The sequence below is a fragment of the Pelobates fuscus genome, chromosome 3 (genome assembly GCF_036172605.1).
Source record: "Pelobates fuscus isolate aPelFus1 chromosome 3, aPelFus1.pri, whole genome shotgun sequence".
NCBI classification, from domain to species: domain Eukaryota; kingdom Metazoa; phylum Chordata; class Amphibia; order Anura; family Pelobatidae; genus Pelobates; species Pelobates fuscus.
The window spans coordinates 228,458,285-228,485,780 of NC_086319.1; the positions used below are offsets into that span (position 1 = coordinate 228,458,285).

Consider the following 27,496-nt stretch of genomic DNA (forward strand, 5'->3'; position numbering starts at 1 on the left):
TTCCAGTACCTCTGTAAATGAGAAAGAGAGTGCCAGACATCACTTGGTTTTAAACAATGCATATGACTAATAAATCAACAATTGGAGCTTGCCAGCAGAATTTATAGGGTCAGCCTGGGTTACATCTCAAAGTAAATAAATAAATAAAAACAAGATGAAGTGAGCTTTTGTCATTTTAACATGCATTGGCACATAGAAATGCTGGATTGCTTGAGTGCAGAAGCACAAGGAAATTGTATTAATGTTATAAACACGTGGTCTAATAAATCTGTCCAGCTGGAGCTAGTATCCAATACTGTGAGCAAGAGGTTGGAAGAACAAGTAGTCAGCCTACCATAGCTCATATTACTTTTGGTATTAGCATGCACATAGCACTAGCATATTCTACAGCACTTTAAACTTATACAGTGGACACATATCAAAGCAAGCAACTGACAAAGAATAATGTAGACAGATACAGACAGGTAAAGAATTCCCATTCAAACTATCCATAAGGAATTTGGGTGAAAGAGCAATGCATTGGAGGGGTGGACATTTCTCTGTCTAGTTAAGCTTAAAAAAGCTGTATGCGGTCGAACAATAGAGTGAAGTTGGTTTTGGAAGCAAATGTTATGTTTAAAATAGGGTTGCCATATATTTTCTGTCCCCTGTACCCCATTCACCCAGTTGTGTCGCAATGTAAAAGATGATTTTACTCAGCTTTATTCTAGTGCCAAGCGAGTCCGCAGTGGCTGGCCATTCCCCCATTCCACCTCCTTGGCTGAGATCATCAGTTGACTATTTTATTCCCACAGCGAAGCATGCATTCAAAAACGCTGTGCTTCACCAACCAGCATCACCTCATAAATATGCATTCAATCCATGCATCTCTATGAGGAACATTCAGTGCTTCACATTGTGCAGCACTGACCAAGGAAGCACTAGACTGCCACTTGAGCTGTTATTAGGTTTCAATGTCGACACTGCCTTTTCGGTGAAAAGCCTGTATAGACGGACTATAAATACCAGAACAGCTACATTAAGCTGTCCCTTTAAATTAAAGCTGTGTTAGTTATTTTCTGTGTGTAAGGTGCTGGAGTCACTGCTAACATGCATGCTGCTCTATAACACTCCTAAGGAAAGGAACCATCTAGGCACACATAAAATGATTTCCTGCTTTAGATCATTGCATAGCCTCCAAAGTACAGTTTTCAATATCAACCCATAAAGATGCCTGTATACTATGAACACTAATTTTCCTTTTTTTAAAATAGGTCCATTGATTAGATTTGTTTGATCAAACATATCATACATTAATCTGAAGAAAAAAAAAATATATGGAGAGACTTTTGATATATTGTTTAATTTGAATGTAATGCTAAGATCACAGTGTTTCAGACAGCCATATATTTTTGTTTAATGTTCCCACCCTGCCACATTATTAAATCACATGGAAAATGAACTTGCTGCTCCAGGTGCATTGAAAGTCAAATACACAGTTTTAAAGGAAATTATACGTGTAAATAATTGTTTAAAAAAAATATGAGGATAGTCCTGATGTTGTTCTTGAGCTGCCATTTCTGAAATAAATGCACATAAATTCAAAGACTGGTTATAATGCATAATACTACTCACTTTCCCAATAGGCTATGTGCAATGTGCGTTTTCTATTAAAAGCATTTATAAAAAAAAAATCACAGTCTGTTTATTCAAGATTATTTGAATCACTGAGTCAAAGGGCAAAAGTTTGTTTCTTTTTTTTTTAAAGTTAAAATTGACACGTTTTCAGTGAAGAGTACAATTCTTGGTTTCAAGCAAAAATATAGATAGGCCACACGTGCTAATTGCTGCTAAAAGTAGAATGCAATCTTAATTAAAGCAATACGTACATAGGAAGAATCATAATAAAATGTACCTCATTTGCAAATACACACCAAGTCAGATACTGCTAGACACTATGGGTTTTATTTTCTAAAAAACAAACTGAAGCAATTTCTAAACTGAATTGCAAATATAGGCTAAAATAACTTACTTGAACATTTTCTCAAATTCCCCAATAGTCATAGCTTGGCTATTTTATCCAGGATTTTAAAGGTTTTAAAAGTATATACAATTAGAATGATAATGTGAATGAACTTATGCTTATGAGATCTTTTCATATTATATATAAATCATCTTAGTTATACTAAATGCATACATTTGTTGCATGAGGCATGCTTTCTCTTGTGATCCATAGATATTCCCACTGCTAACTGGCTAATTTGCTATCAAAGTTTGATGTACTAACCGCAAAATGCAGTAACTTACTATAACCTACAGCGGAAAGGAAAATTAAGAATGATTATGTATTACTGATTACTGAGAGACCAGGCCTTGATGCAGTCAAAACCTTAATGTAGTGCTTGTAGTGATGTGATCAATGGAAACCTACCAGCAATTAGAGTAGCCAAGATACAAGCTGTAGGCAGGGATAACATATATCAGGATAACATATGAACAAGCTGGGCCAGAGACATCAAATCACTACAAAACCACATTGCACTAAATTCATGGCATTGTTCAGAAATGCATTAGACTTTAAAAAGTGATGCCCCTTCCACCCCTATCCTTTCCCCCCCTCCCCCCCAATAAAAAAAGCTTGTCAGTCCTGATTTCTGTAAGTCCAATAAGATGGGTATTTTCTAATTTACTCTGTTATATGACATGCACAAAGCATGTCTTTTAAGTAATATGTTAGTCCAAAAAAGAAGGTATAATTGCATACTGCAATACTCTGGTATTTTGGCAATATATATATATATATATATAATTTTTTTAAACTTTTTTTTTACATATAGTAGAGATTGTAGCCGTTTTAGTCCAGTGATGCCAATGTAAAGTAACAGATAAAATGTGTATCTTGTAATACTTGTTTTGTATGTGAATTCATACATTCTTAATCTAAGTACGTTTTTACTCTCCCCTTCTAGCACCATCTTTTTTTTTTTCTTTCTAATCTTACACAAGATATTTATGACCCTCTGTGAGAATGGTGTCTATTCTCTATCAAACCTGTGGCTTATCTGCACTCATGTCGCTTTAACCCCTGTGTCACAACTCAACTTTGAATTCTATGTGTCGTCTTTGTTTAGAAATACTTTAGACTTGAGAAAGGAAGGTTCTCCAAAAAGCTTGTCATTACAAAATTCTGTTAGCCCAGTAAAAAAGGTATTACAAAATATACATTTTATCAAATATTTATCATATATATATATATATATATATTTACATTTGTCATTAATTTCACTTTACAGTTACTGCACTTAGCTTACAGTGTAATATGATGTAAACCTTGGAATTTCAATACAACACTTTAAGATCAGATACAAAGTACCAAAGGCTCTTTTAACTGGGATGCTTAAATAAATGAAGTGTCTTTATGTCACATAAATCAGCAAGCTGTAAATAATCACATCAACACACATTTAGAAATATGTGCTTTTTGTTAGGGGAGCTTACATGCAAAGGGATCAACAATTTGAAATGTCAAAGGGATGGCATTTAAAAATGTGTTTAGTGTCCTACGGTATTTTAAATAAACTGCGATAATGTGGTCAAGGTTTACAGATTCACTAAAGATTGTGCATACAATCTTTCCCCAAAAGCATTTGTACTATACAATAAGTATATGTAAAAATTAGCTGTAGTAAGAAAGATTGGAATTTCAGTTTGTACTGTTAAACATCCATAGGAACAAAAAACTAAAACAATTGTGCACAATAATTGTCGCTAAAAAAAAGTGAATATAAAGCAAAGATACTCTACGTAGTATCACACTCACATTTTATTGAACTGTTTGAAACTGACTCATGGAATTTAGCTTGGGCGTGACAGAGATGTTCCAATATGGAGACTGTTGTAACTCGATCTTGTTGTACTCAATGTTCAGACCTCAGACTGTAGGGTGAGGCTCCCTTCCAAACCCATTATCCGCCAAGGATCAAGGTACAAGTTACACTATAGAAAACATTTTGGGGACCAATAAGAAACTCATGGTCCCAAATCAGCAACAAACATCATATTGGAACATCTCAATCACACCTGCTAGAGAGATCCAACCGAGTTACCTGAGCCAGTTTTGAAACAGGTTCAATAAAATATGAGACACCACATAAAGTATTTTTACTTATATACCCTATGCATCTACTCTACTGCCCCACAATAGCGTCTATCTTATTTTTCAGACATCAAGTCCAGACTAAGATAGGTATAGGATCAGCGCTGTTGCCAGTTGATAAAGCCCTGTGTGGCGAAACGCGTTTTGGCTGTTTTTATATATTGATTATTTTATTAAAGGAATATTGGTTTTTCCACTATTTATTTTACCATATATCCTTTATTTATTTATTTTACCTGGTTTTATATCACCGTGAAGCTGATACCTGCTAAAGAATCCTAGGTGGGGACTATACCACCCAAACGAATAAATTGAGCAGTATATCCTGCTCATTCATATGTGAGTACCTGCATTTCTACTTTTTATACTTATTTTATCATATCTACAGTGAGCACTATATTTGGTTGTTTTTCTCCCCCTTTTTCTATACCGAGGACTTATCTTCACCTTATCCCACCAGTGGGGGGCAGACGCCACTGAATGCTTATTACACTTGAGCTAGTTTATGCTCAATAAAAGGTGAGCAAAATACCTCCCTTATATTTATCCTGCTCTTATCGGTCCTCAGTTTGCACTATTGGAGTTTCTTTGCTTTGTCTTTTTATGTCTACCACGGAGTCAAGACACCCCAAGAATTAGAAGATCCATTTTCTTCATTGGAAATTCCTACACATCAAGCTTTCCACTAATTTATTGGAATATACAAGCAGACTATTAAGTATTGGGACTACTTTTTTTTATATATTCATTATATATTCATCATTATTGTTCCATTTTTTCACTGTTAGTGTGTGCAAGTGGATTATTATTAATATTCTTATTCCTCTTCTTTTTGCCTTTTTGATCTTGTTTAATTTTATAATTATTTTACTTTGTTATTATACTTTTATCTGTTTTTAGCGCGACCTATTATTGTGTTTTTATCAAGTCCAGACTGCTTACTGGGTATACTTATATCTATCCATAGGACACTTAATTGTTGTCATCATTTAAAGCAGGATATTTTCAATAGCAGAAATTTCATTATCTAGTTTAATGTGTTTTGTTAAACAAGAAAAGCTGAATATTCATATTTTACCATTGATTCAAGGGAAATAAGCTTACATCTTAATTGTATTTAAGTCAGACAAAATTCAGTCTACAGAAGAATGAGTTGGCAGATTGCTTAAAAGTCAAAGAGTTCAAATTCTGTTCACACAGCCTTCCCTTTCAAATATATCTGATTGCAGTAAAAATGGTTATACGAACATCACAATGCTGCTTTAGTGATCCACTGAATCCACCGTTTTACTCTCAAGCTGTTTACCAACATGCACATACAAGTAGAATAAAATAAATGAAAGTACTAAATATGTAGGAATGCCGACATAGGATATATAATGATTCATTTTACAACTCTCATTAATAATAAGACTGGCCTACTGGTTTTAGCCACTGTAGTGTGATTAACTTTTTGTGAAATAGAAATCTTAGAGCTAATTCTTCAAGTTGGCTATTTACTAGCCAAGCCTAGTTGGATAAGAAAGCATCTCTGGCAACAGATGCAAATTTAGAATGTAAAACAAAAACGAATTAGGGATTTCACAAATAGCTATTTAAAGCATAGCCCATTGGTTATTTACGCACAAACAACTCATCTGAAATGTGTGAACTTGAGAATGGTATATTGTTGATATCAAGCATATCAAATTATAATTTTATGTTCCAACCACTCATGTTACCCCAATAATTTCAACTGGACATTAACAAAGTAAAGTAACTGTTCCAGGCCAGCAAACCTGGATGGTTTTTACAGCCAACAACTCTTAAACCTCAATGGTAGATATAGTGTAAATCTTTCTTTTCTATTTGCATCAGGAACTGGATATCAATATGTAATTATGATAAATATTTTATTTTAATGTATGTAGACAGATCACTGATATCAAGAAAGATTTGGAATTTAATCATTCAATGCCACATTTAGAAGTATGAAGTACAAGGTATTTACACATTTAGAGAAATAATGGATTAGGATTACCTAGCATTTAGGTTATGGTGATAAACTCCAAAATATAAAGCTTCCAAGTTTATTTAACAATAACATTCACTGAAAAGTGTATTTTATTTACACTGGCCTTTAAGAAGCTAGACATCAATTGATGAACATATACTTACGATTTTGGATACACCCTTGTAATTCCGCCATCCGTTGATACAAATCTAGCAATTATTCCCTTACTGTAATACAATAAACATATATAAATGTATATAGATACATTGTAAATTGATATAGTAAATAAGCAGTCTTATATACATATCTTAATTGTAATAAAAATATGTTGTTGACTGTATTGACCCTTTGATATCATCAACTTGACTTAAATATCACTTAATAGAAATTTCTCAAAGTCCTACTTGTCTTTTTATATTGTTGCCAAACCTCAATAATTTTTTATTGCAGAGAGATGATCCTTGAATATTTCTATTTGGATCAATGCAGTTTGGCAACAAAACAAAACATCTGTTTAAATATTACTTTAAAAATTCTTAAATCTTTGTAGAGGAGATATGAAACACAGCTGATGGCATGATGGTTTAATGCAGACATTCCAAATAGTATTGCCAAATTTGTAAATTGCTCATGCAAATACTCTATCTTGGTCAAAAAACCCAAAAAAGGGTTACTCCAACCAAAAACAGTGTCTGAATAAAACACTATGTTTTGGTTGTTGTAAATGTTGCAAGTATGCACCCACACTTTATTTTAAAAAGAGATAGGACGAGATAGGACTACTGGAGGAAGTAAGAAATTATTGGGGTGATAAGGGATTTAATTTTACACAGTATTAACATTAGCCTGCCCAGAAAAAAAAGGTAAATAATAGGTAGTGACAAAGTCCCCTCCATGCCCTCAAATTACTGTACATCCCCTGTCCTCAACCATGGCCAGTCGTAAAATAAACAGAAGTGGGCACTGTGTCCAAGTCACTAGAAAAGGCCCCATCCCATGTTATGTCAGCTGTTGAGTAAGAGTGCTCTGATTGGTTGACTGGGGTTTAGAAAAATACCCCTTTCTGTCTCATTAGAGATTTTTCAACTCAAGCCAAGAGAAGCAAGGTGAATTGTTAGTGTAGGACTCAACTAAGAGGTTTGCCTTGACCTGGCAGGTGAGCAAACACTCAAGTGGCTACTGGAGTGATAATAATACAATCTCCAGTTATTTAAATATGCATAGGGATTTGGGATAGTGCACAAGAAACTCTTTTTTTTTGTTTTTATTGAATTATACCAGACAACCTATAAAGGATGTAAAACAAAAACTAGTTTCCTGGCATATCTCAATTGTGTGAGAATATTATGAGAGAGCAAAACAGTAGCTAAAGTACAATAACTAGTAAAAACGGATTCCAAACATGCATACAAATTAAAATAAATCACTGCTTTATTTACATACATTGCTGGAAATGTCATCTAGAATATTTTAGTTAATTTCATTTTTACAGTACACAAGTACTGTTCTATCTTCCAATCATACTTCTACAGATCGTAAGTTACATCTTTTATTTTTGTCCCCTTTATACAAGTAAAACTCCCACTTATGTGTGTATTTCTTTAGCATAAATATTATAGAGAGCAACATACACTTTTGGAAAGTTAGTTCAACTGTAAAATATCTAATAAGTGTTCAAACATGTACCATTAAAATATATATATAGGCACTGCTACTACAGAAGTTAATGGCATTTTGTTATTATTTCTATAACAAAATAAAACAGTTGATGTAATTTTTTTTCCTGCTGTTAGTTACTTACGGTAATGGACCACTCCAGTGAAGATGCACAAGTTCATTTGTAAACCCTGCATCCAGCAACACTCTGTTAATCATGTCTTTGATACCTGAAACAAAAATCCATATACATATGAAGTAAGCAATACTATAATATAAATTGTGTGAGAGAGGAGATCGAAGACATGCTGCTAGTTCTACAATCATTCAGAAAAATATAGAATATAGAAATATAAAAATATAGAATTAAATGAAAGCTCAAACACAAAGTTCTTCATATGAAAGCAGACAGTGTTGATGAAAAACAAATAGATAAGATATTTTCAGTAACTGCTCGTAATAGACATTTTATTTTTAATAAGCTTTATTCTCAGGCTGCATTGTTCATGCATCATTGAATTATGGGTTCATAATTTAACCCCTTCAGGACCGGCCTGTTTTTGCGATGTTTGTACGTTAAGGACCAGAGCAGTTTTAACACTTTTGTGGTGTTTGTGTTTAGCTGTAATTTTCCGCTCTCTCATTTACGGTTCCCATACAAGTTATATATTGTTTTTTTCACGACAAGAAGGGCTTTCTTTACATACCAGTATTTATATTATGTCATATATTGTATTTAAAAAAAATAATAAAATATGGTGAAAAATAAAAAAAAAACATGTTTTTGGACTTTTACTTGAAAAATCTTTTACTTATCTACAAAAGCTAATGAAAAAAACTGCTAAATAGATTCAAAATTTTGTCCCGAGTTTAAAAACACCCAGTGTTTACATGCTTTATTGCTTTTTTTTGCAAGTTATAGGCCTATAAATACAAGTAGGAAATTGCTGTTTCAATATATATATATTTTAAATGTATCAATAGTGACATTGTTACACCGTTATCTGTCATAAATCCCCGAAACACACCTAACATGTACATATTTTTTAAAGTAGACAACCCAGGGTATTCAAAATGGGGTATGGCCAGTCTTTTTTAGTAGCCACCTAGTCACAAACACTGGCCAAAGTTAGCATTTATATTTGTTTGTGTGTTAAAAATGCAAAAAACGCTAACTTTGGCCGGTGTTTGTGACTAAGTGGCTACTAAAAAAAGCTGAACATACCCCATTTGCAATACCTTGGGTTGTCTTCTTTTGCAAATGGTATGCCATCATGGGGCTAATTCTCATTCCTTGGCTACCATACGCTCTCAAAGGCAACCTAACCAATCTGACAAATTTCAATAAAAAAAAAAAAGTAAAATCAAGCCTTATATTTGACCCTGTAACTTTCACAAACACTATAAAACCTCTACATGTGGGGTACTGTTATACTCAGGAGACTTCGCTGAACACAAATATTAGTGTATCAGAACAGTAAAATATATCACAGCAATAATATCCTCAGTGAAAGAGCTGTTTGTGTGTGAAAAATGCAAAAAACTTCACTTTCACTGACAATATCATCGCTGTGATATGTTTTACTGTTTTGAAACACTAATATTTGTGTTCAGCGAAGTCTCCCGAGTAAAACAGTACCCCCATGTACAGGATTTAGGGTGTCATAGAAAGTTACAGGGTTAAACACAGTGCTAGCAAATTAAATTATCTGGACTTTTGGCCTGGGTTGGCAGGCAGGTCCCTCAAATTGCAATCATTAAAATTACTTAATTAGGTAAAAATATTACATAAATATGCACGTAGAATTTTAATATATATACATATTTATATATTTGACGTCTACGTGTATATTTATGAAATTATTTATGTAATTATGTATGTGGACATATGTATATTTCGTATTATTTTTATTTATTTATTTATACATAGATATATATATCATTACATTCTAAGTGTATTTTGATATAAATATATATATATCAATATCAAAATACTGTTAGAATAAAACTGAATATATATATATAATTTTTTTTTTAATTATTAAAAATTATTTTTATTTTTTGTTATTTATTTTTATTAACATATTATTTGTATTTTATAATAATATATATATATACCATATATATAGTTATTATATATATTGTATATATTCGTGTGTAATTTAAATATAAGTGTATTTTTATAATTATATACGTATATATAAATATAAAAATACACTTAGTGTGACATTATATATATATGATATATATACATATATTATATATAGGTATATATAGATATAATACATGTATATATAGCATATATATATACACATATTATTATTTTTTTCACACTTATTACTTTATTTTAAAACTTTATTTGTGATTTTTCACTTGCAGGGAGACTGCCTGTCAGCACAGACAGTCCCCCTGCAGGCAGATACACAGACCCCTATTGCGGTCATGTGATCGAGTGATCACATGGCCGTGGGGTCCTGATCTGCCGAGGGGGGGCTGCCCGGGCAGACAGGCAACCCCCTTGGACCGGGAGGAGAGCTGATCGCCGCCGTGGGACCGACGGCGATCAGGTAAGTAGCCCAAAACCGTTATGACGGTTCAGGACCGTCAGCGGTCCAAACGCACGTTTTACCGCTGACGGTCCTGAACCGTCAGCGGTCCTTAAGGGGTTAAAGGGTTACTCCAACATAATCCGGTGTTTTCATAAAATACTGCCTATGGTTAGAGTTGCCTTTGCTGTGATGGTCCGTCTCCAAATGAAAACATAATAAAGACAAAACTTACCTGTGCTCCTGCATTGTGACCAAATTCTGCCTGCAGCCTGATCATATATATAACTATTTGGAAAAAAATTTTTTATATCTGCACTGTGCATTCCTGAACATTAGTGATGTCGCAAACATAAAATTTTCCGTTCGCGAATAGCGAACGCGAACTTCCGCAAATGTTCGCGAACGGGCGAACCGCCATAGACTTCAACAGGGACTCTTTCTGGCCACAATAGTGATGGAAAAGTTGTTTCAAGGGGACTAACACCTGGACTGTGGCATGCCGGAGGGGGATCCATGGCAAAACTCCCATGGAAAATTACATAGTTGATGCAGAGTCTGGTTTTAATCCATAAAGGGCATAAATTACCTAACATTCCTAAACTGTTTGGAATAACGTGCTTTAAAACATCAGGTATGATGTTGTATGCATCAGGTAGTGTAAGGGTTACGCCCGCTTCACAGTGACAGACCAAACTCCCCATTTAACGCACCGCAAACAACCGCAAACTGTCCATTTGTACAACCGCAAACTCCCCATTTGCACAAGGTTGGATACCAAGCTAGCAATGTCCCGTTCCTTGTCCTCACTGATGTCATTGAAGGTCTCTTCCTCCACCCAGCCACGTACAACACCTAGGGTCCCCGAAAGGTGACAACAAGCCCCCTGTATTTTTTTTTAAAATGTACACTACTGTTACACCAGTTATGAGTTGCACTGGTGGGACACTGTGCCCTATCAGGCCCTGAAACGCACACGTGTGAAGGAAACTGACTGCTATTATTTCACAGTCAAATTTCTAGTTTTTTTTTTATGTACACTACTGTTACACCAGATATGAGTTGCACTGGTGTGACACTGTGCCCTGGCAGGCCCTGAAACGCACACGTGTGAAGGAAACTGACTGTTATTATATTACAGTCAAAAAAGTTAGTTTTTTTTTTTTTTAAATGCAAGCTATTGTGACACTACATATGAGTGGTGGCACTGGGCAAGTGGGCACAGTATACGCTGTGAGCCTGACACACACGCTGGCAGGCAGGCAACTGCAATTAGATTACTCAGAAAAATAAAAAGCAGACTGATGTTCTAGCCCTAAAAAGGGCTTTTTGGGGTGCTGTCCTTACAGCAGAGATCAGATGAGTCCCTCAGGACTGTAGTGGACACTGAATACACTAGCCTAGCTATTAATTTCCCTATTAAATCAGCTGCAGTTTCACTGTCCCTCCTCTCACTAAGACTGCAGCTTCCGGGGGGGCGGGGCCTAGCTGTCATGGAGGAAAGATGCACTTCGTGTGAGCTCCCACAATATCTCACTTTAAGCAGCTATCAACAAGCGAATTTCACCCCAGAAGGGGATGACCCAGCAATGTTGCTCCTACCTGACCGACACGACATGCTTAATAGCGGTCAGCAACTCGACAGAGTCTTACTTACCTCCACGTGGCAAGTGTGGCCTGGTGCTCACCGGGCGGGAGAGGCAGCCGATCTCCCGATCCTGGGATGCCCAGGAGCAGCTACTTCCCGGCAGGAGCTCCGTTACCCCCCCTCGGACCGGTGGGGGTTATCCCGGTCCACTCCTGAGAGGCTGTCTGGAGCTAATGGACGCACAGCCGCCCAGGCTGACATACTCATCTGCGACTCTCCCAATATGGCAGCAGCCGCGTGTCCTCCTGGTACCAGCAAAGCATGGCAGGATATTGAGTCTAAGCTGGACAGACTCTTTAATCAATTTTGGAAGCAAATAACAAGCAGGAAGCCCCAACAAGCTCCACTACAGCCCCAACAAGCTCCACCACAGCTAAGCGAAGCAGTCCCCATTAAAATCCACCAACGCAAAAGACGTCAAAGACGGGACCGGAGGCACAAACAGAAATGCAGAGCCTGCCCCACGTCAAGCACTCGCCTCCACCTTAAGCCACCACAATCCCGCACCGGACGTGAAGCACCAACCGGACAGATCCGACCACCCGAAAAAACAAGCTTCCACCATCTCAAACCGCGAACCCGGCACTCAGCCAGAGACTTGCCTTTGTTGTTCCAGGTATCAGGGACTCCCAGGGTCTGCACCTGGCGCCCAGAAGGGATCGGATGAGCACAAGCAGTAAACAGCAGCCTGCCAAGCATGTCCCACTATAGCTGATCCTCCACACCATGCCTTTGATCACATGAACCGCTCTCTGCACATTAACTAATCGTAAAGTAGCAAGCGTTTAAACATGTCATTATTTCACCTCCTAAAGAGTTTATTGTCGTAGTTCCTTACATGCCTTTACCTTAACCGTTCATGTATTATGTTATTCACTAGTCTCATCTCATGGGGCGACTCACACTTGATTTATAACTAGTGGTGGAACTGCTGATATAAATACACAGTTGATAACGTGCAAGCTACACCCTAAACATGACAGCCATCTTTCACAACAATGTACTGCTATATACTCATACCCTCAGTGCAACTAGCCATGATATACGCACGTTCAGCCTAGCATGCTCAAATATAACACACTTCTGTCTAAATTGCTGCTAATTGGCTGGAATGTGTCTGCTGACTGTGAGGTACAGGGTCAAAGTTTACTCAATGATGATGAATAGGGGGCGAACCGAACATTGCATATGTTCGCCGTCCGTGGCGAACGCGAACATGCTATGTTCGCCAGGAACTATTCGCCAGCGAACTGTTCGGGACATCACTACTGAACATACCTGTGAAAACCTAACAAGAAGTAAGTGTATTGGCAGCCCCCTGGTGAAATCCGGTAAGGTTTATAGGCTCATTATCCACACAAGCCTTGTGAGTGCAACAGTTATCTAAATAATAATCTACATTGTGACAATAGTGCATTACTATTGAATTTGCATTTATTTAGGAACAGCTGAAATCTTGTTTGGTCTTTGTATATATGGTACAGTTTTGCAGGTTTCTAGGAATTCCTGATCCTGTGTACAGCAATAGTGGAGTATTACATTAAACAATAATTAGGCGATTGCTCATAAAGGCTATGATGGTAACAGGGCTGTATTTGCCGCGAGGCAAACAAGGCATTTGCCCAGGGCGGCACTTTTAGGGGGCGGCAAAAAAGTCCTCTGACCTCTTCCTGCTCCCTCGCGCACCCTTCTATGACGCCGGGAGCCAGATGCGCAAAGGGGTAGAACAGGAAGAGCTCAGTTCCCTCGCCGCCTACACTGAGTGCCTGCCCGTCTGCCCAGCCAGCAGCTCAAGCAAGGAGCCTGCCAGCCCAGCCAGCAGCCCCAGCAAGGAGCCCAGCAAGGATCCTGCCAGCCCAGCCAGAAGGAGCCTGCCAGCCCAGCCAGCAGGAGCCAACAGCCCAAGCAAGTGAGTGTATGTCAGTGTATGTGTAACTGAGAGTGTGTGCCTGTCAGTGAGTGTATGTCAGTGTATGTGTAACTGAGAGTGTGTGCCTGTCAGTGAGTGTATGTCAGTGTATGTGTATCTGAGAGTGTGTATCAGTGAGTGGGTGTGTCAGTGTGTATATGTCAGTGAAAGTGTGGGTTGTTTAACCAGTGTGTATGCTAATGACTGTGTATCTGTCAGTGAGTGTATGCCGTGTCAATAAACGCATGCGTCTGTCAGTCAAAAAAGTGGCTTTGATATGAAGTGGTTGGGCAGATTTAGATTAGGTAGGTGCCCGAATTTAGTCATTGCTAGGGCAGCACAAATCCAGAATACACCATGGGATGGTAACAAAGTAATAATACAGATCATTTCGCTATTGAAAAAGTCATACTTCTTGAAATCTGCCTATATATTCTGTTCTTCTAAAAGTACAAAAAGTACAAAAAGGCTGTAGTTTCATATATATGTGATTTCATATATATGATATTTTTTTATTGTTTATTTGGTGTGAAATGCATATTGATAAATCAAAGCAATACTGTTATCAACTAATGTTATGCATGCTCTCTGACTGTTTTGAAACATGCATTAGTATACAAGCTCTGTCTGGAAAGTACCCAGCCATGTAATATGAAAAATAGAGACATGTATTGAAGAAGATACATGATACAAGAAACATTGTACATTGGACAATGATGCCTCAGTCCCCTTCAAAGCAGGCATATTGGGACCTCACGTAGTTCTCCCAGTGTCTGTTCCATTGTTCAAGACACTCTGCAAAATCCTTTGTTGGAATTACCATCTGCTGCCTCATCGTACTTACCTGAATTTCATCGAAGGTCTGAAATCTCTTCTCTTTCATAGGTGATTTTAGTTTTGGGAAAAGTTAGAAGTCGCAGGGCACCAAATCTTTAAACAGATTCTCAACCATCTTTGAAGCGTTTGTGCCACACATTTATTTGTACTGTAATAATTGCATTCACCCCCAAAGCCTTCTGAATCATCTGAACAGTTTCCGCGAAGAAATGTTGAAGCTTAACACAAAATTTTATGCAGATTTCGTGCTCTACTCGATCAGTCATTTTGAATGCAACGGGCACATCGTACACATGCTTACGCAATTGCGTCTAGTGCCCCCACTGACTAGCACAGTGAAATCGTCATTGTTCACGCATGTGCATTCCAGTCCATTCTCCTTGGCTGCTAGGCTACATCGATGTCACACAAGCAGTTCTCGTTACATTAACAATGGCTGGACATTTTCCGGGCAGGCCTCGCCTATGTGTTAAAGATGTATTATATAAGATTTCATAGCAGTTGTAATACCAACCACACATTTTTGTTTTTATTTGACCTGTTCCAAAAATGTAAGAACTACTCAACAGCTCTTAAATATACAAGCTCTGGAAATAAATAAAATTTCCTGGGTCTTTTTAGGTTACGTAGCAGTTTGAAAATAACTTAATATAGTGTAGAAGAAATTAACAGACATTTACTAAAATGAGAATTGTTATCAAAATAGTGAAGACTGATAACACAGCAGGATAATATCACATGTTTGTACTCATTAAACAGATAAGCTGAGTTCTCTTTTAAAGAAGGAAGCATTTGTTCAGATAAGTACATTATATGACGTCTCACTGTTACGGTCATTGTTTTTTTCTTCTACAATAGATAAAGTTCTCTCTGAACATTCAAATGATTTCCCGTCTTGGGATATATAAGAAATGGCTGATTATGCAACAAAAATGTCATGCACTAGTTCTTACCAGTCTAAGAACAAATACCGTTATTTCCTATTGGCCAACATTTTTAAAAGTAAGGAAGAGACCTTTTGCCCTTTTCTATGCTTAGTGAGGCAAACACATATAAGCTGCATTTCTGCTGATTAATAAAAAGTTTTATGTGAACATAGAACAGATGTATGACCTAGAGCAGGGGCACTGAATCCTGGCAGAGAGTTGTAGATATTATATTGCAAGAACAGATAGAGGGCTGTACGTGCACAGCCCTGGCCTTGTGTGCAATCACCTAGAATTCATGAGTAGTGATGATTTACTTTGGTAATTATCCATATATTAATATGAGTACTTTATTTGCAATTCAAATATTTACTGCAATTTTCAATAAAATTAGAGAAAGTACGTTTAGAACCTACTTTTTTTGTAATTACCAACAGTTACATGAAACAGAAAGTATGGGGAGAGAGAAATGGCAGCTCCATCCACCATTTCATATTCAAAAGTAATACAATGTTATGGTATTTAGAGTGTCCTATAACTCCATCTTTTTTAAATTAATTTCCCAATTTTTAGTCAGCTAAAATATAAACAGCTCCAAGGAAAATCTACATCTGCATGTATGGGCATGTACACCAAAGAAAATCACTCATGTAATGAGAGTGCTGACCAACCGGCAGATCACGGGTCACATGCACCCCAAAATGTAGCCATCTTATATTATAATTTATGAATAATATACATATATTTCCCAGCCAATTATTTCTTCTTACTCTTAGGGCACACCAGGGTGTGTGACATGCCTTTACCAGATTGAGAGAAAATTTGTCATGAACTTCTTATCTCATCCATGAATACACAGAGTAGAATTTTAGTTGTTTTTTTATTGTTACTTTTTTTGATGGTCATCTCGGTTATTGTATGTAGGTGGTTGTATATTGGATACTAAGGGGTGGTGTGGACTTAATTCCAAGCAAAAATCTACTGAAGCCACATTCATCATATAACGTATCCCATTATGTATCTCCTTGTTATATTTTTTTACATAACTAAATTTACCATATTGTTCTATTTGCAAATGCCACAATGCATTTCTGCTGTCACTTCTGACACTAATAACCATTGTCATCTATAGCATGTCCACATCTGATATCGATTTAAGGGTATCAGCTATCTATCTCATCTATCTCATGCCCTCTGTCATTCCTATCATATCAATTTGTTTCCACTATTTTTTTTAATGTGGGGTATCGCTAGGCTGCTTAATGCATGAGGCATTTAGGAGAGCCATAAATCTGCCCCATAATATTGAACATTCTGTTACGTAGACATGGAACTACTGCTTGATGCCTGGAGCTGTTTATGAAGGGTGTTTCTGGAATGCCACATTTATGAAGCACCCGGCAATAGCCTGATGTTACCATGAATGACAAGACCAGCAGCTTAGGCACCAAAAGCTAGATTCCCAGATGCCTTTTGAACCACAAAGCATCATAAAAGCTGTTGTTTAAAACCATCTTGGGATCTACATTTTGAGAACCCCTTTATTAAACCATTGATGTATTCGGTATACCTGACATCAAGAAGCAATTAATGATTTAAAACTGGCTGAGCAAAATATATATATAAATCTTGAAAGATAGATGGTTGGTTGAAAATTGCATTATAACAACAAAACAGCATGCCATGGATAATAGGAAAGGAGACAATTATGTATGTGGCTCGGCTACATATATGGATTCCACTAGACAAATCAATGATTGCATTATTTTGTCCTCATATCCTTATACTTGGAGACATGAGAATGAGTGGAAAGGAATGCACACTTCATTTATTTACTCTCATTCTACCATTAAACGGACACAATAGGCACCCAAATCACTTCAGCTCTTTGAAGTGGACTGGGTGCATATTCCCAGGTCCCTAAATCCTGCAAAACTAATAATTGCAGTTTTTTATATATCTATCAATACTTAGCTTTGTTGGGTAACTCCACACCTAGTGGCTGTCTGCCAGACAGCCACTAGAGGGACTTCTGGGTCTTTAAGGGACTTTTGGTCGCCTAACTGACACTCTATATCCTCACGGGGAAACGGAGGCAGACCTGAGCCAGCACCGAGTGACATCGGCACTGGACACAGGTAAGTGACAGAAGGGGGTTTTAACCCCTTCTGCACTGCAGGGAGATGGGAGATGGGCACTATAGGGAGCTATAGTGCCAGGAAAACAACTTTGTTTTCCTGGTAATATAGTTTCCTTTTAATGAAGGGATTAAATATGGAAGGGTATTTCATCAGCTATTCTATGTTTGTAAATAGCCTATAATACAGATCACCTTATTATTTAGCTCTATTGGTCCCATTACATGAGTTTATGCTGTAATCATTTGTTATCATATTACACTGGGTTAAAATTCAGATTTTATTCAGATAATTGAAATGGTGTATCTAGATGGGTATCAACTACACTTCGCTGATGAGGCCCAAAGAAGGCCGAAACGATCATCCAGTGTTGTTGAATCTCTTGTGCAGAGAATTTGCTGACATTTCGTGTCTGGACTGCCCTTATGGGTTGGATCAGTCTGATATGGAATGGAATAGGTTCATTCTGTAATTGCACAAGTGAGCAAACACTATTTTGAAAATTGAGTGGAGATTTACCGAAAGACAAGCAATTGAGTTTATCTGAGTTTTTGTCAGACTTCCCACTGAGCTTGTAAAATTTGGAGGATAGCTACTTAAGGAAGCATTATCCAAATTTTTGTTTCCCTTCCCTCCCCCAAAGTTTTTAAATAAAATGTGTAGATTAGTGCCTTATTCATCATATGAAATATATAAATATTAATATAAACTAGGAGACAAATAATCTGCAATTGCCATATGATAATGTGGAAGCTATTTCTGGCTATACATTGTTGATTAAGATCATATTGTAGGTTTTAAGATTGTCATTGAAAGGTAATTCACTATTAATTGCACAATTAAGATGAGGTACAATCATATTTAACCTTTATTTAACATTTGTAAGAGAAAATACAGTTGATTAATCTGAAGTAATTTATTCAACTATCTCTAGGAAAATATATCAAAACCATCCTTTCAAGGTCATTGAGTATTTTATATATAATATATATCATTGAGTTTTTTATATATATATAATTATTATATCAGATCTAAAATATGTGTTTTATATATCTGAGAATGTCATATTCATTTAGTTCTCTAACTGAATAGCTAAGTACATTTTTGGCAGAGATAAAAAACAGCTTAATTATATGATCATGACTCTTCAGAGCAAGAGTTACAATAATTAAACAAGCCTACTTAAGTGTTCTGAGTCTGCAGCTGAATCACACCATCAAAGAGGAAAAAGTAATGGTAATCACAATTGTTTATAGCATATTTTAAATATTAGGGTTTTATTACGTTTATCTTGGCAGCATGAAATAGAGTCACAATATTAGACAAGGGCTGCTACCAAAAGTCTTTGTCGTCTGCAGTCTAATTTAATCACAATATTACTTTTTACAATAGCTGAAAATTATAATTCTAAGATATTTAGGTTACTTGTGTAAAAGTTACTTACTTTTTAATACAGATAATTTTGCATTAAACAATGTATTGATACTTAATGAAAGTAAGTCCATAACTCCTCTGTCTAGCATAGCCAGTGTTATTCACCAAAGCAAAAATTAAAACTGAATTAAAAGTGAATTTCAATTTCAATCCATAGATAAACTGGAAATACAGCTGACAGACAGTGGTATCAAGTCAGCTAACTTTACCTTGGATTTGAAATTCACTTTGATTGAGTTCATTTAAAGAGAAACAATGAGCACCAAAACAACCTTAGCTTCATGAAGCAGTTTTGGTGTAAAGACCATACCCTCCATCCTTTCTGCGCCTAGGATTCCAGCTCTGACTGTGTGTGGGCCCTGCATAAGTTGCCAGGAAGATCAAAAGATCCCCCTGCTCATCCCTCTGCCTCCTCACTAAATAAAGGGAGAATTGTGTTGTGCAACTCTATTGGGTGCAGATCACTTTAATAGCTCCCTTTTGTTCCACCAGGGATAAAATCCCATCCTGAAAAAAAGATAACCAGTAGTGGGGCAAATGAAAAACTTCCCCAACACACTCAGACACCGCACACACAACACCCATCCATATTCAGACTCCTCCCCTTACACATTTACACAACACAGTCTCCTCCACACAAAAAATGCCACCACATGCAACCCTCAACCAGCACACACAGAGACACACAGCCTACCCCCACATACAGCTCCCAGCCTCCACCATATACACAACACTGAGCCACTACACACACTCTTAGACACACAACACTAAGTCTTACCTAAAAACATGCAACACATGTCACCACAAGCACACACCACTCACAGGAACAAAACCCAGGGCCCCAATCTCTCATCCTACCAAGTGCCCTGGGCAATCTTAACCTATCAATGCAAAAACTTAATTTCACTGTTGTAGGTGAAGACAGGAAAGAGAAAGTTAGGGACTGGGGAGATAAATGTGGAGGGATGTAAAAAATATATCAGAAAGAGGAAAAGGGGCATTGGAGTGGAAATTAAATTAAAATAAATAAAAACTATTCACTGAAGAGAGAATTGTCTGTAATTCAAAGAGGATTCAAGCTAAATTTCAAATGTATAGCCAAAATAGCCAAGCTGGGAAAATTGCTTTTTTTTTCCAGTTTTGCTAATTTGGCCTTTAATTGGCAACTGGATTCACTTTGAATTCCTGACAATAGTCATTCTAGTGAATAACTCTGCATGACAAAATGTCCAATTTTATCCAACTATACAAAAACAAGAAAATATTGTTAGATATAAAAGACAATTTCGTTATGGACAATACTACAACCTCCAAATATGTTGGAGTTTCTACACACAGTACATACCACTTACATTCTGGACTACTTGGGGTTTTGCGATCTATGTACTGATTAAAGTTCAAAAGGAATTCTGTGTTATTGGTGGATATCTTGAGGTCACTGCAATACTCCCTATAGAAATAAAAACATGTTACATAAACCAGTAGCATTACAATATAAAACAGTTTGGAAAGTAGTACAAAAACAGGTGTGTGTTTAAGACAACTTTAGTTATAATAGAATTAAACAAGTGTCCATGATAATTTTGATACAAAATGTGTAAAATAAAGATTTAAATTAGTTTTCATAATACATTTTCCATCTTGTATTTTCCATTCATATATTTTTGATGGAAAATGGGTAAAACAAAGGAAGTACGGTCTCAGAGTGTTTTGATACTGAAGATCTCATGACAGTGTTTTTAGACTAAAGGTTATAATGCAGCATCACTTTTCAAATAACTAATAATAGTGAAACAACATAGGGCTAGATTGTATTACACGTGATAAACTCAACTTACTTAACTGGTGAGTGAATAGCACTATCCCATTCATATATATATATATATATATATATATATATATATATCTATATATATATATATATATATATATATATATATATATATATCCCATTCATATATATGGATATATATATGAATGGGATAGTGCTATTATATATAGATATATTGCTATTCAATTGCCAAAGATATGCTATGATTTGATATAGATCATAGAGTGAACACGTTTGTTTTCCATAGAGAACCTGAACTTCATCCAGTTTTATTTTTAATTTTTTTATTTCCAAACTGTAAATTGCTTGCATAAATCCTCCAATATGTTGTTAAGACCTCCAAATGTAACATAGCTGTAAGACTTTCACATGGTAGTAGGAAAGTGATCAACCTTGGTGCTAAGAAAGTGTATCCAACATCATCAAAATGTTCAGGCTTCAGAGTTTCGGAATCTGAAAATAAAGTAAGTGAATACACGAAGTCAGTAAAAGTAACCAACTCTAACACTGTCAGCAAACTATACCCAAATTCAACAGGGTATCAATGGAAAATCACTCAGATTTTCTTATTTTGTTTGTTAATCAGCAAAATATTTCTAACAACTATAACTGTGCTGCCATTCATTAACTACAAAATGAAAAAAAGGAAAAATAAGTTGTATAGGTCAGAGGTTCCCAAACCAGTCCTCAAGGCACCCTTCTAGTCCAGGAATTAGGGATTACCCAGCTGTGTCTAAGGTGTTTTATCTTTTCTAAAAACACCTTAGACACAACTGGGTAATCCCTAAATCCTGGGCTGGTAGGGGTACCTTGAAGATTTGTTTGGAAACCACTGGTATAAGTACATAAACACTTGGCTGGGTGCCTTAATAAATTGTGTCAACACTTGGACTATTGCATCTACATGGATTAAAAACAGATACAAGAGTCTCACAATTTCTAATACAATTGTGAGTACCGTACTCGACCAGGATGTTGGACCTTTTGAGATCAGCAATTTTCCACATAAAGACAGTAATACATATTTTATTGGTTTAGTAAAATTGCAAAAAGTAAAAAATAATTTAAAAGATAACAATGCTGTGGCGGAACCCACCTCGCCACTGGACATTGGAGGGGCCTGGCTGCCTGCCTCTTAACCGCTGACTATGGCCCCTGGAAAACTGGTACATTTAAAGATTTATATTTGGGCTTGTTATACTGTATATTGCTGCTACTGGCCCTTTTAACAGCATCTATGGACACATTGGGACTTTTGGGACTACTGTCCCTTTAAGACTGTGAAGCATATTCGAGTGTACTGCCTGTAATATTATATGTGTATTTATATATGTGTTAAGTTTATCCTGGGTGATTTGTATGCAGCATTTACCTGATTGTTCGGTAGAATCACTCCATTCAGTATATTGAGTGAAACTACCGAACAACCAGACCACCCAGGAATGAGTGTGCCTCCAATTACCGTTTGCAACAATGTTGCAAACAGGTAATTGGCAATCAGTGCAGTGTGGTCTGTGTCCTCTGGGTGGCCGCCATTCGGGAGCCGAACACGTGGCGGCGGCCATCTTAAACTACCGAACAGCGGTGTTTTGCCGTCGAGCGTCTGGAACTAAAATCGGACACTCGACTAGGCAAACACCGCTGAGACCTCCAGACTTCCAGGATTTCGTGGGGAAACTACTTTGGTAGAAAGAAACTCCCGAACTAGGGGATTCATGCGAATCCCCCTTAGTCTCTATAACACCAGTAATCCGTCTGTTTCATTCCCTTGTTTGTGACCGACCGCAGGGCCAAAATGCATGGAACTGTTTTCGGATACTTTACCCATGCGGTCGGTCAAATCTTTGGAAACCCATATCTGCCGAACCATTCATCCGAATGACTTGAATTTTGAGTATGTTGTCCCCCTGAATAAGGGCTATTTAAAGGGGTACCCCCTGTTTTTGGGGTACATCCAGGAATTGGGGAAAAGTGTGTACTGTATAATTGGGTTAAGTATTATCTAAGGGGAGGAGATGTGTGGGCTGAACCATGGATGTGATTGGGTATTTTATGCCTCCCCCTGGGTGGGGACTGTTTGTGTAGTATTGTAATAAAAGCCAGGCTGGATGAGCCAGTCCAGAGTTCCTGTTTTACCCTCAAAGTGATGTGTCGTCTCATTATTGGGGGAAGGATTTATTGCATGCTGTTCCAGTTGACTGCTAGGAGTACAAGCCTATTCGTATGGTTCCTATTCAATGGTCTACAGCATTCATATGCTTGGGAGAATTTAAAGGTTTCTCGGATTCGGTGATTGTGGTGTCTGCCAGAGTGCTTGGAGTCCTCAGGAAGCACTAGGAGCATCCATTAACGGAGGTACCAATTCGGGGTGCCAGGTGATCCGTTACAAATGCTTGAACAATGATCTCTATTTCCATTATGTACTTTCACATAGAAATGTTCTAAATTGGTTTTATCTAAAAATCTTACACATTTTTAACATTTTAAAACCAATAGAGCCCCCAACTAAAAACTAGTCATAATGCTATTTTAAACAAAGCTATCCATCCACTCAACCTGTGGAAATTGGATAAATATGTAAACTGTTGACACATACATTTAGTAAGTCAATTTACATGAGCGATTATTGATGACTATCACTTTCTAAAATTATCTTTTATTAATATATTGGATTTCTGTAAACACCACCAATGATCCCTTTATGGAACAGGTGGAAATGCAATACATAGATACATAAAAAAGAAATTGTTCCTGTATAAAATGTTATACATAATTATATACATTATGCTACTCTCATGCAGGGGAATATATTCCATGCTTTCTATAATAAAATGTATTATTATTAAAAACATGCAAGAACTAAAAGAACATTCCTAGGTAAAAATAAATAAATAAATAAAATAAATCTAGATATTTTTTGAAGCCATAACAATTTATTGTAAACCATTTTTTTAAATTAAAGATAACATAAAAGTTATAGCTGGGAAGCAAAAAAAAAAAGTGCAGATTTATCAGGATGATGAAATAATAAGTCAAACAACATCTAAATATGAAAAAATATTCTCTAAAAACATCACTAAAATAACATGGTAAACATTGAAAACTGAACCATACAAAAATGTTAGATTGACGATATAACATACTGGATTTGTATCAGATATATTGCAAAATAAGATACGGTAATACAATTTAATTTGGGTTCAGCTTTGCCAATGGAACCAAACAACTGACCAATGATACAAAAATAAAGAAGAGAGACACTGATGGTGTAAGACAGAACACCAAGTAAGAATTGAAATACAGATTTCAGTCTATAGAAGGAACATAAGCAACAACAAAATACTTGCCCTTCATTTTGCCCCTTTTGGCTGTGAAAATCCACCAGATAGAGAAAGCAGGGAAACAGAAAAAACAGGGTAAAGCAAATAGGGGTCACAAACAATATTTTATTCAATGGTATGCTTGAATAAAGATATTGTGAAGAAATCAAAGGTATATATTTATGAACAGATTTAGTTGGAGAAGAATAGACAAACACTAATCACAACTGGCACATAAGAAATAGTTTGTTTATTACCCTCCTCCGTGTGCAGAGATAATTTAAGGGTCTGTGGCACATGGTATATTATAGAATAGCAAATGTTGGTGTATCACTCTCTCTTATGTCTAAAACATAACAAAACATGCATAGCCTACTAAACCCAGCATATTACATCACAATTTTCACTGCGGCACAATAAAGACTTAAATGAGCGTCGGTTGTACGATTATTAAGGTCCTATTTTCTTATGGCAGCAATAATATATACAAGGGTTAGCATTTGAGTAGACTTATTTTTAAAGTGGCTATGTATGCAGTCTATGTGATTACTTGCTACTGGTAGCATTGCATATAGTCATGGACCATAATACAATATAACCAGAAAATGAGGGGTGGAGTTGGAATACAGCATAAAACCTTACTTGGACCTTAGCCACCCATAGTCATCAGTAGGGTAAAACTAACCTTACTCACGACAGTCTAGTATAATATATATGCAAGCTTGGCCACTGCATGGACCTTATGAATCCTTGGAGGAAATGAAAGGAGACCATCTGGAGCTTTAAATGTAGCTGCCAGGCATTCTAAGGAAACAAGGGTAATATTAATTTAATGTGTTTCTTTGTAATCACTGTTGCAGTGATAACATGCTTTTTACCATCTAGTTTTTCAATAAATGTGTGATTAGTTTTAGTAGAGAGTATGGTGTATTTTTTATTTTGACAAACCTTTGGTGGCATGAACAAAGTTAAAAAAAGATCCATGTATAGCAACAAACCTTTTAAACTTAGTTGTCTCTTTACAGTATTAAATGGATGCTCTACGCACCAGAACTACAGTTAAAGTTATTACTTCAAACCTCAAAAGCACTTGAGTTTGCTGAAGTGCTTTATTGTTTTATAACCCCAGTTTATAAAAGTGCAGATTTATTTGAGAAATGTGCACTTTAAAGAATTGTCTAGGGAACACCCCTTGGCTGTCAATCAAACAGCCAGGGAACTTTCCTGCCTCTACTTGAGCATGCCTGCCTCATCCCACACATACCTCAGACCAGCTCCTCCAGACTTCAGACCAGATGTGGGCGTGCATGAATGTGGGAATCAATTTAGAGACTTGTTTTGTGAAGCCTCTGATTGGTTATTTCTGTGTGAAGAGACTAAAAGTCTTTTCTGGGGAGAAAAATCGTGAGGGCTTGCTAAGGCTGCAGTTCATAAGATCTGCATCCTTTCCAAACTCTTTTAAGAGATATCCCCAATGAATACATGCATGAAAGATTCATGCATGTATTCATTGGGAGTATATCTTCTAAACAGCAATTTATTTTCTTTTTTTGTCCATTTGGGCAGTGGTGTGTTTCTTTAATGTAGTGTGTTTTTTGTGTGTAAAAATAGACAGTCCCTGCAGTCTCTCAACAATGAACACTGCCTTTTATGTGAAATAGTTAATTTTAAACCTTTTTTATTTACATGACTGCTTACATTATTTCTGTCATGTCAGGTATGCAAGCTATTTTAAGCGCTTCAGTATTTTAAAAGTGCTCTTTTAGCATGATTAACATAAAAGAGCTTACATCTAACCAACAAGCCAGAACATGCTAACTCTATTTACGCGTCATATCTCATGCTTAGGGTAAAATAGCAATGCAGATTTTTTTGAGAAACATGTTTGCTTTAACTGGTATATGTTTAGCATACATTTTTACTTATACATTTTTACTTACTTTTATAAATTTATGTAAACACACTTGAGTTTATTTCTAGTATGTTCTGTACTAAGAGCAATCTAAATACAGCATGTTTGTTTTGCACTCTTTTGAAGAATAAAAATAATTTTGAATTAGTATCATTGCAGTATGTAGAGGAGAAAAGCCTACAAAGTCCCTCCAAAAATGCAGTCTGGATGTTTTTGTTTTTTTGCTAAAGTGCTAATATTAGTGTAAATTAAAATTAATATTTTGTGATAGCAAATAGTTAATTAATAGTTAACTCAGTGTTATTTCAGACTTGGTAATCATGAATACATATTAGTTATATAGAAGATAGGAAATGTGACCAACATCTTTCCAAGTGTAACATACAATCTCAACACTTTTTCCTGCCATATCAACAAGAAGCCATTTTGGGACAGTTCACCACTGCTGAGGTGCAAACTCTTCAAGCCACTATTACTGCATTACTGCAGGAAAGTTCCATAACAATTAAACAAACAAAAGGCCTATATTTTGCAGTTTGGTTGTCAATTTACTACAACTAATTATTTAGTAAATTAACTATTTGGCCTAAAATATGTGGACACTTATAAAAGTTTGTAGACAATCCCATTCCAAAACCTTGGGCTTTAATATAGAGTCCATCTTATTTGCTTGGCTGTAACAGCTGCCACTCTCCCGAGAAGGCTTTGGATTGTGTCTGTGAGGACTTGTGATACTGTGATTATGTACTTTTTTTTTTTTCAATGCAATTGGGAAGGAAATTAAAGTTCTTTGAAGTTTAAATGTAACTAAGCCTCATCAGTCTCCCAGAAATGCTCATTTGTGTTTGTCCTACAAATAAACATTTTGCTACAACCTGCACCTGCACAACTGTCAGTGTAAACATCCCAGCATCTGGAGACTAAAATACTTAAACATAGAAAACGATCAAATTACATACAAGAGAAAAGAAATATCTGGAAATAAGGAGTAATTTTCAACTGAAATGTGATCCCTTTGCTAATGTTTGGATTCTGTAAACTATAGCTTGCGCACAGACCTTTAAAACATCAGCAATCAGTGAGAGAATAGCAGTGATTCTAGAAATGCAGGAGGTTTTGGCAATGCTTGTCTTGTTTGGCATGCCTTTTCTGTTTATATCCTATGTGTATAGAATATAAGTTAAACCTTTGCATTTTTATACTTTTTTTTT

The 27,496-nt window shown here is 36.3% G+C and overlaps 1 protein-coding gene across 6 annotated transcripts in view; it reads right to left on the reverse strand.

Annotated features, from left to right (window-relative positions):
- Positions 1–27,496, reverse strand: part of CACNA2D1 (calcium voltage-gated channel auxiliary subunit alpha2delta 1) — a 699,121-nt gene that overhangs the window by 49,648 nt on the left and 621,977 nt on the right. For 4 of the 6 annotated variants that reach the window (XM_063448181.1, XM_063448182.1, XM_063448178.1 and 1 more), the window contains 5 exons: positions 24,401–24,421; positions 21,446–21,506; positions 20,575–20,672; positions 7,930–8,014; positions 6,293–6,355 (listed from right to left, as the gene is read on the reverse strand). In XM_063448181.1, coding sequence (XP_063304251.1) covers positions 6,293–6,355; positions 7,930–8,014; positions 20,575–20,672; positions 21,446–21,506; positions 24,401–24,421 — 328 coding nt within the window. The remainder of the gene's footprint in view (positions 1–6,292; positions 6,356–7,929; positions 8,015–20,574; positions 20,673–21,445; positions 21,507–24,400; positions 24,422–27,496) is intronic. The other 2 variants (XM_063448183.1, XM_063448179.1) reach the window with 1 other exon arrangement.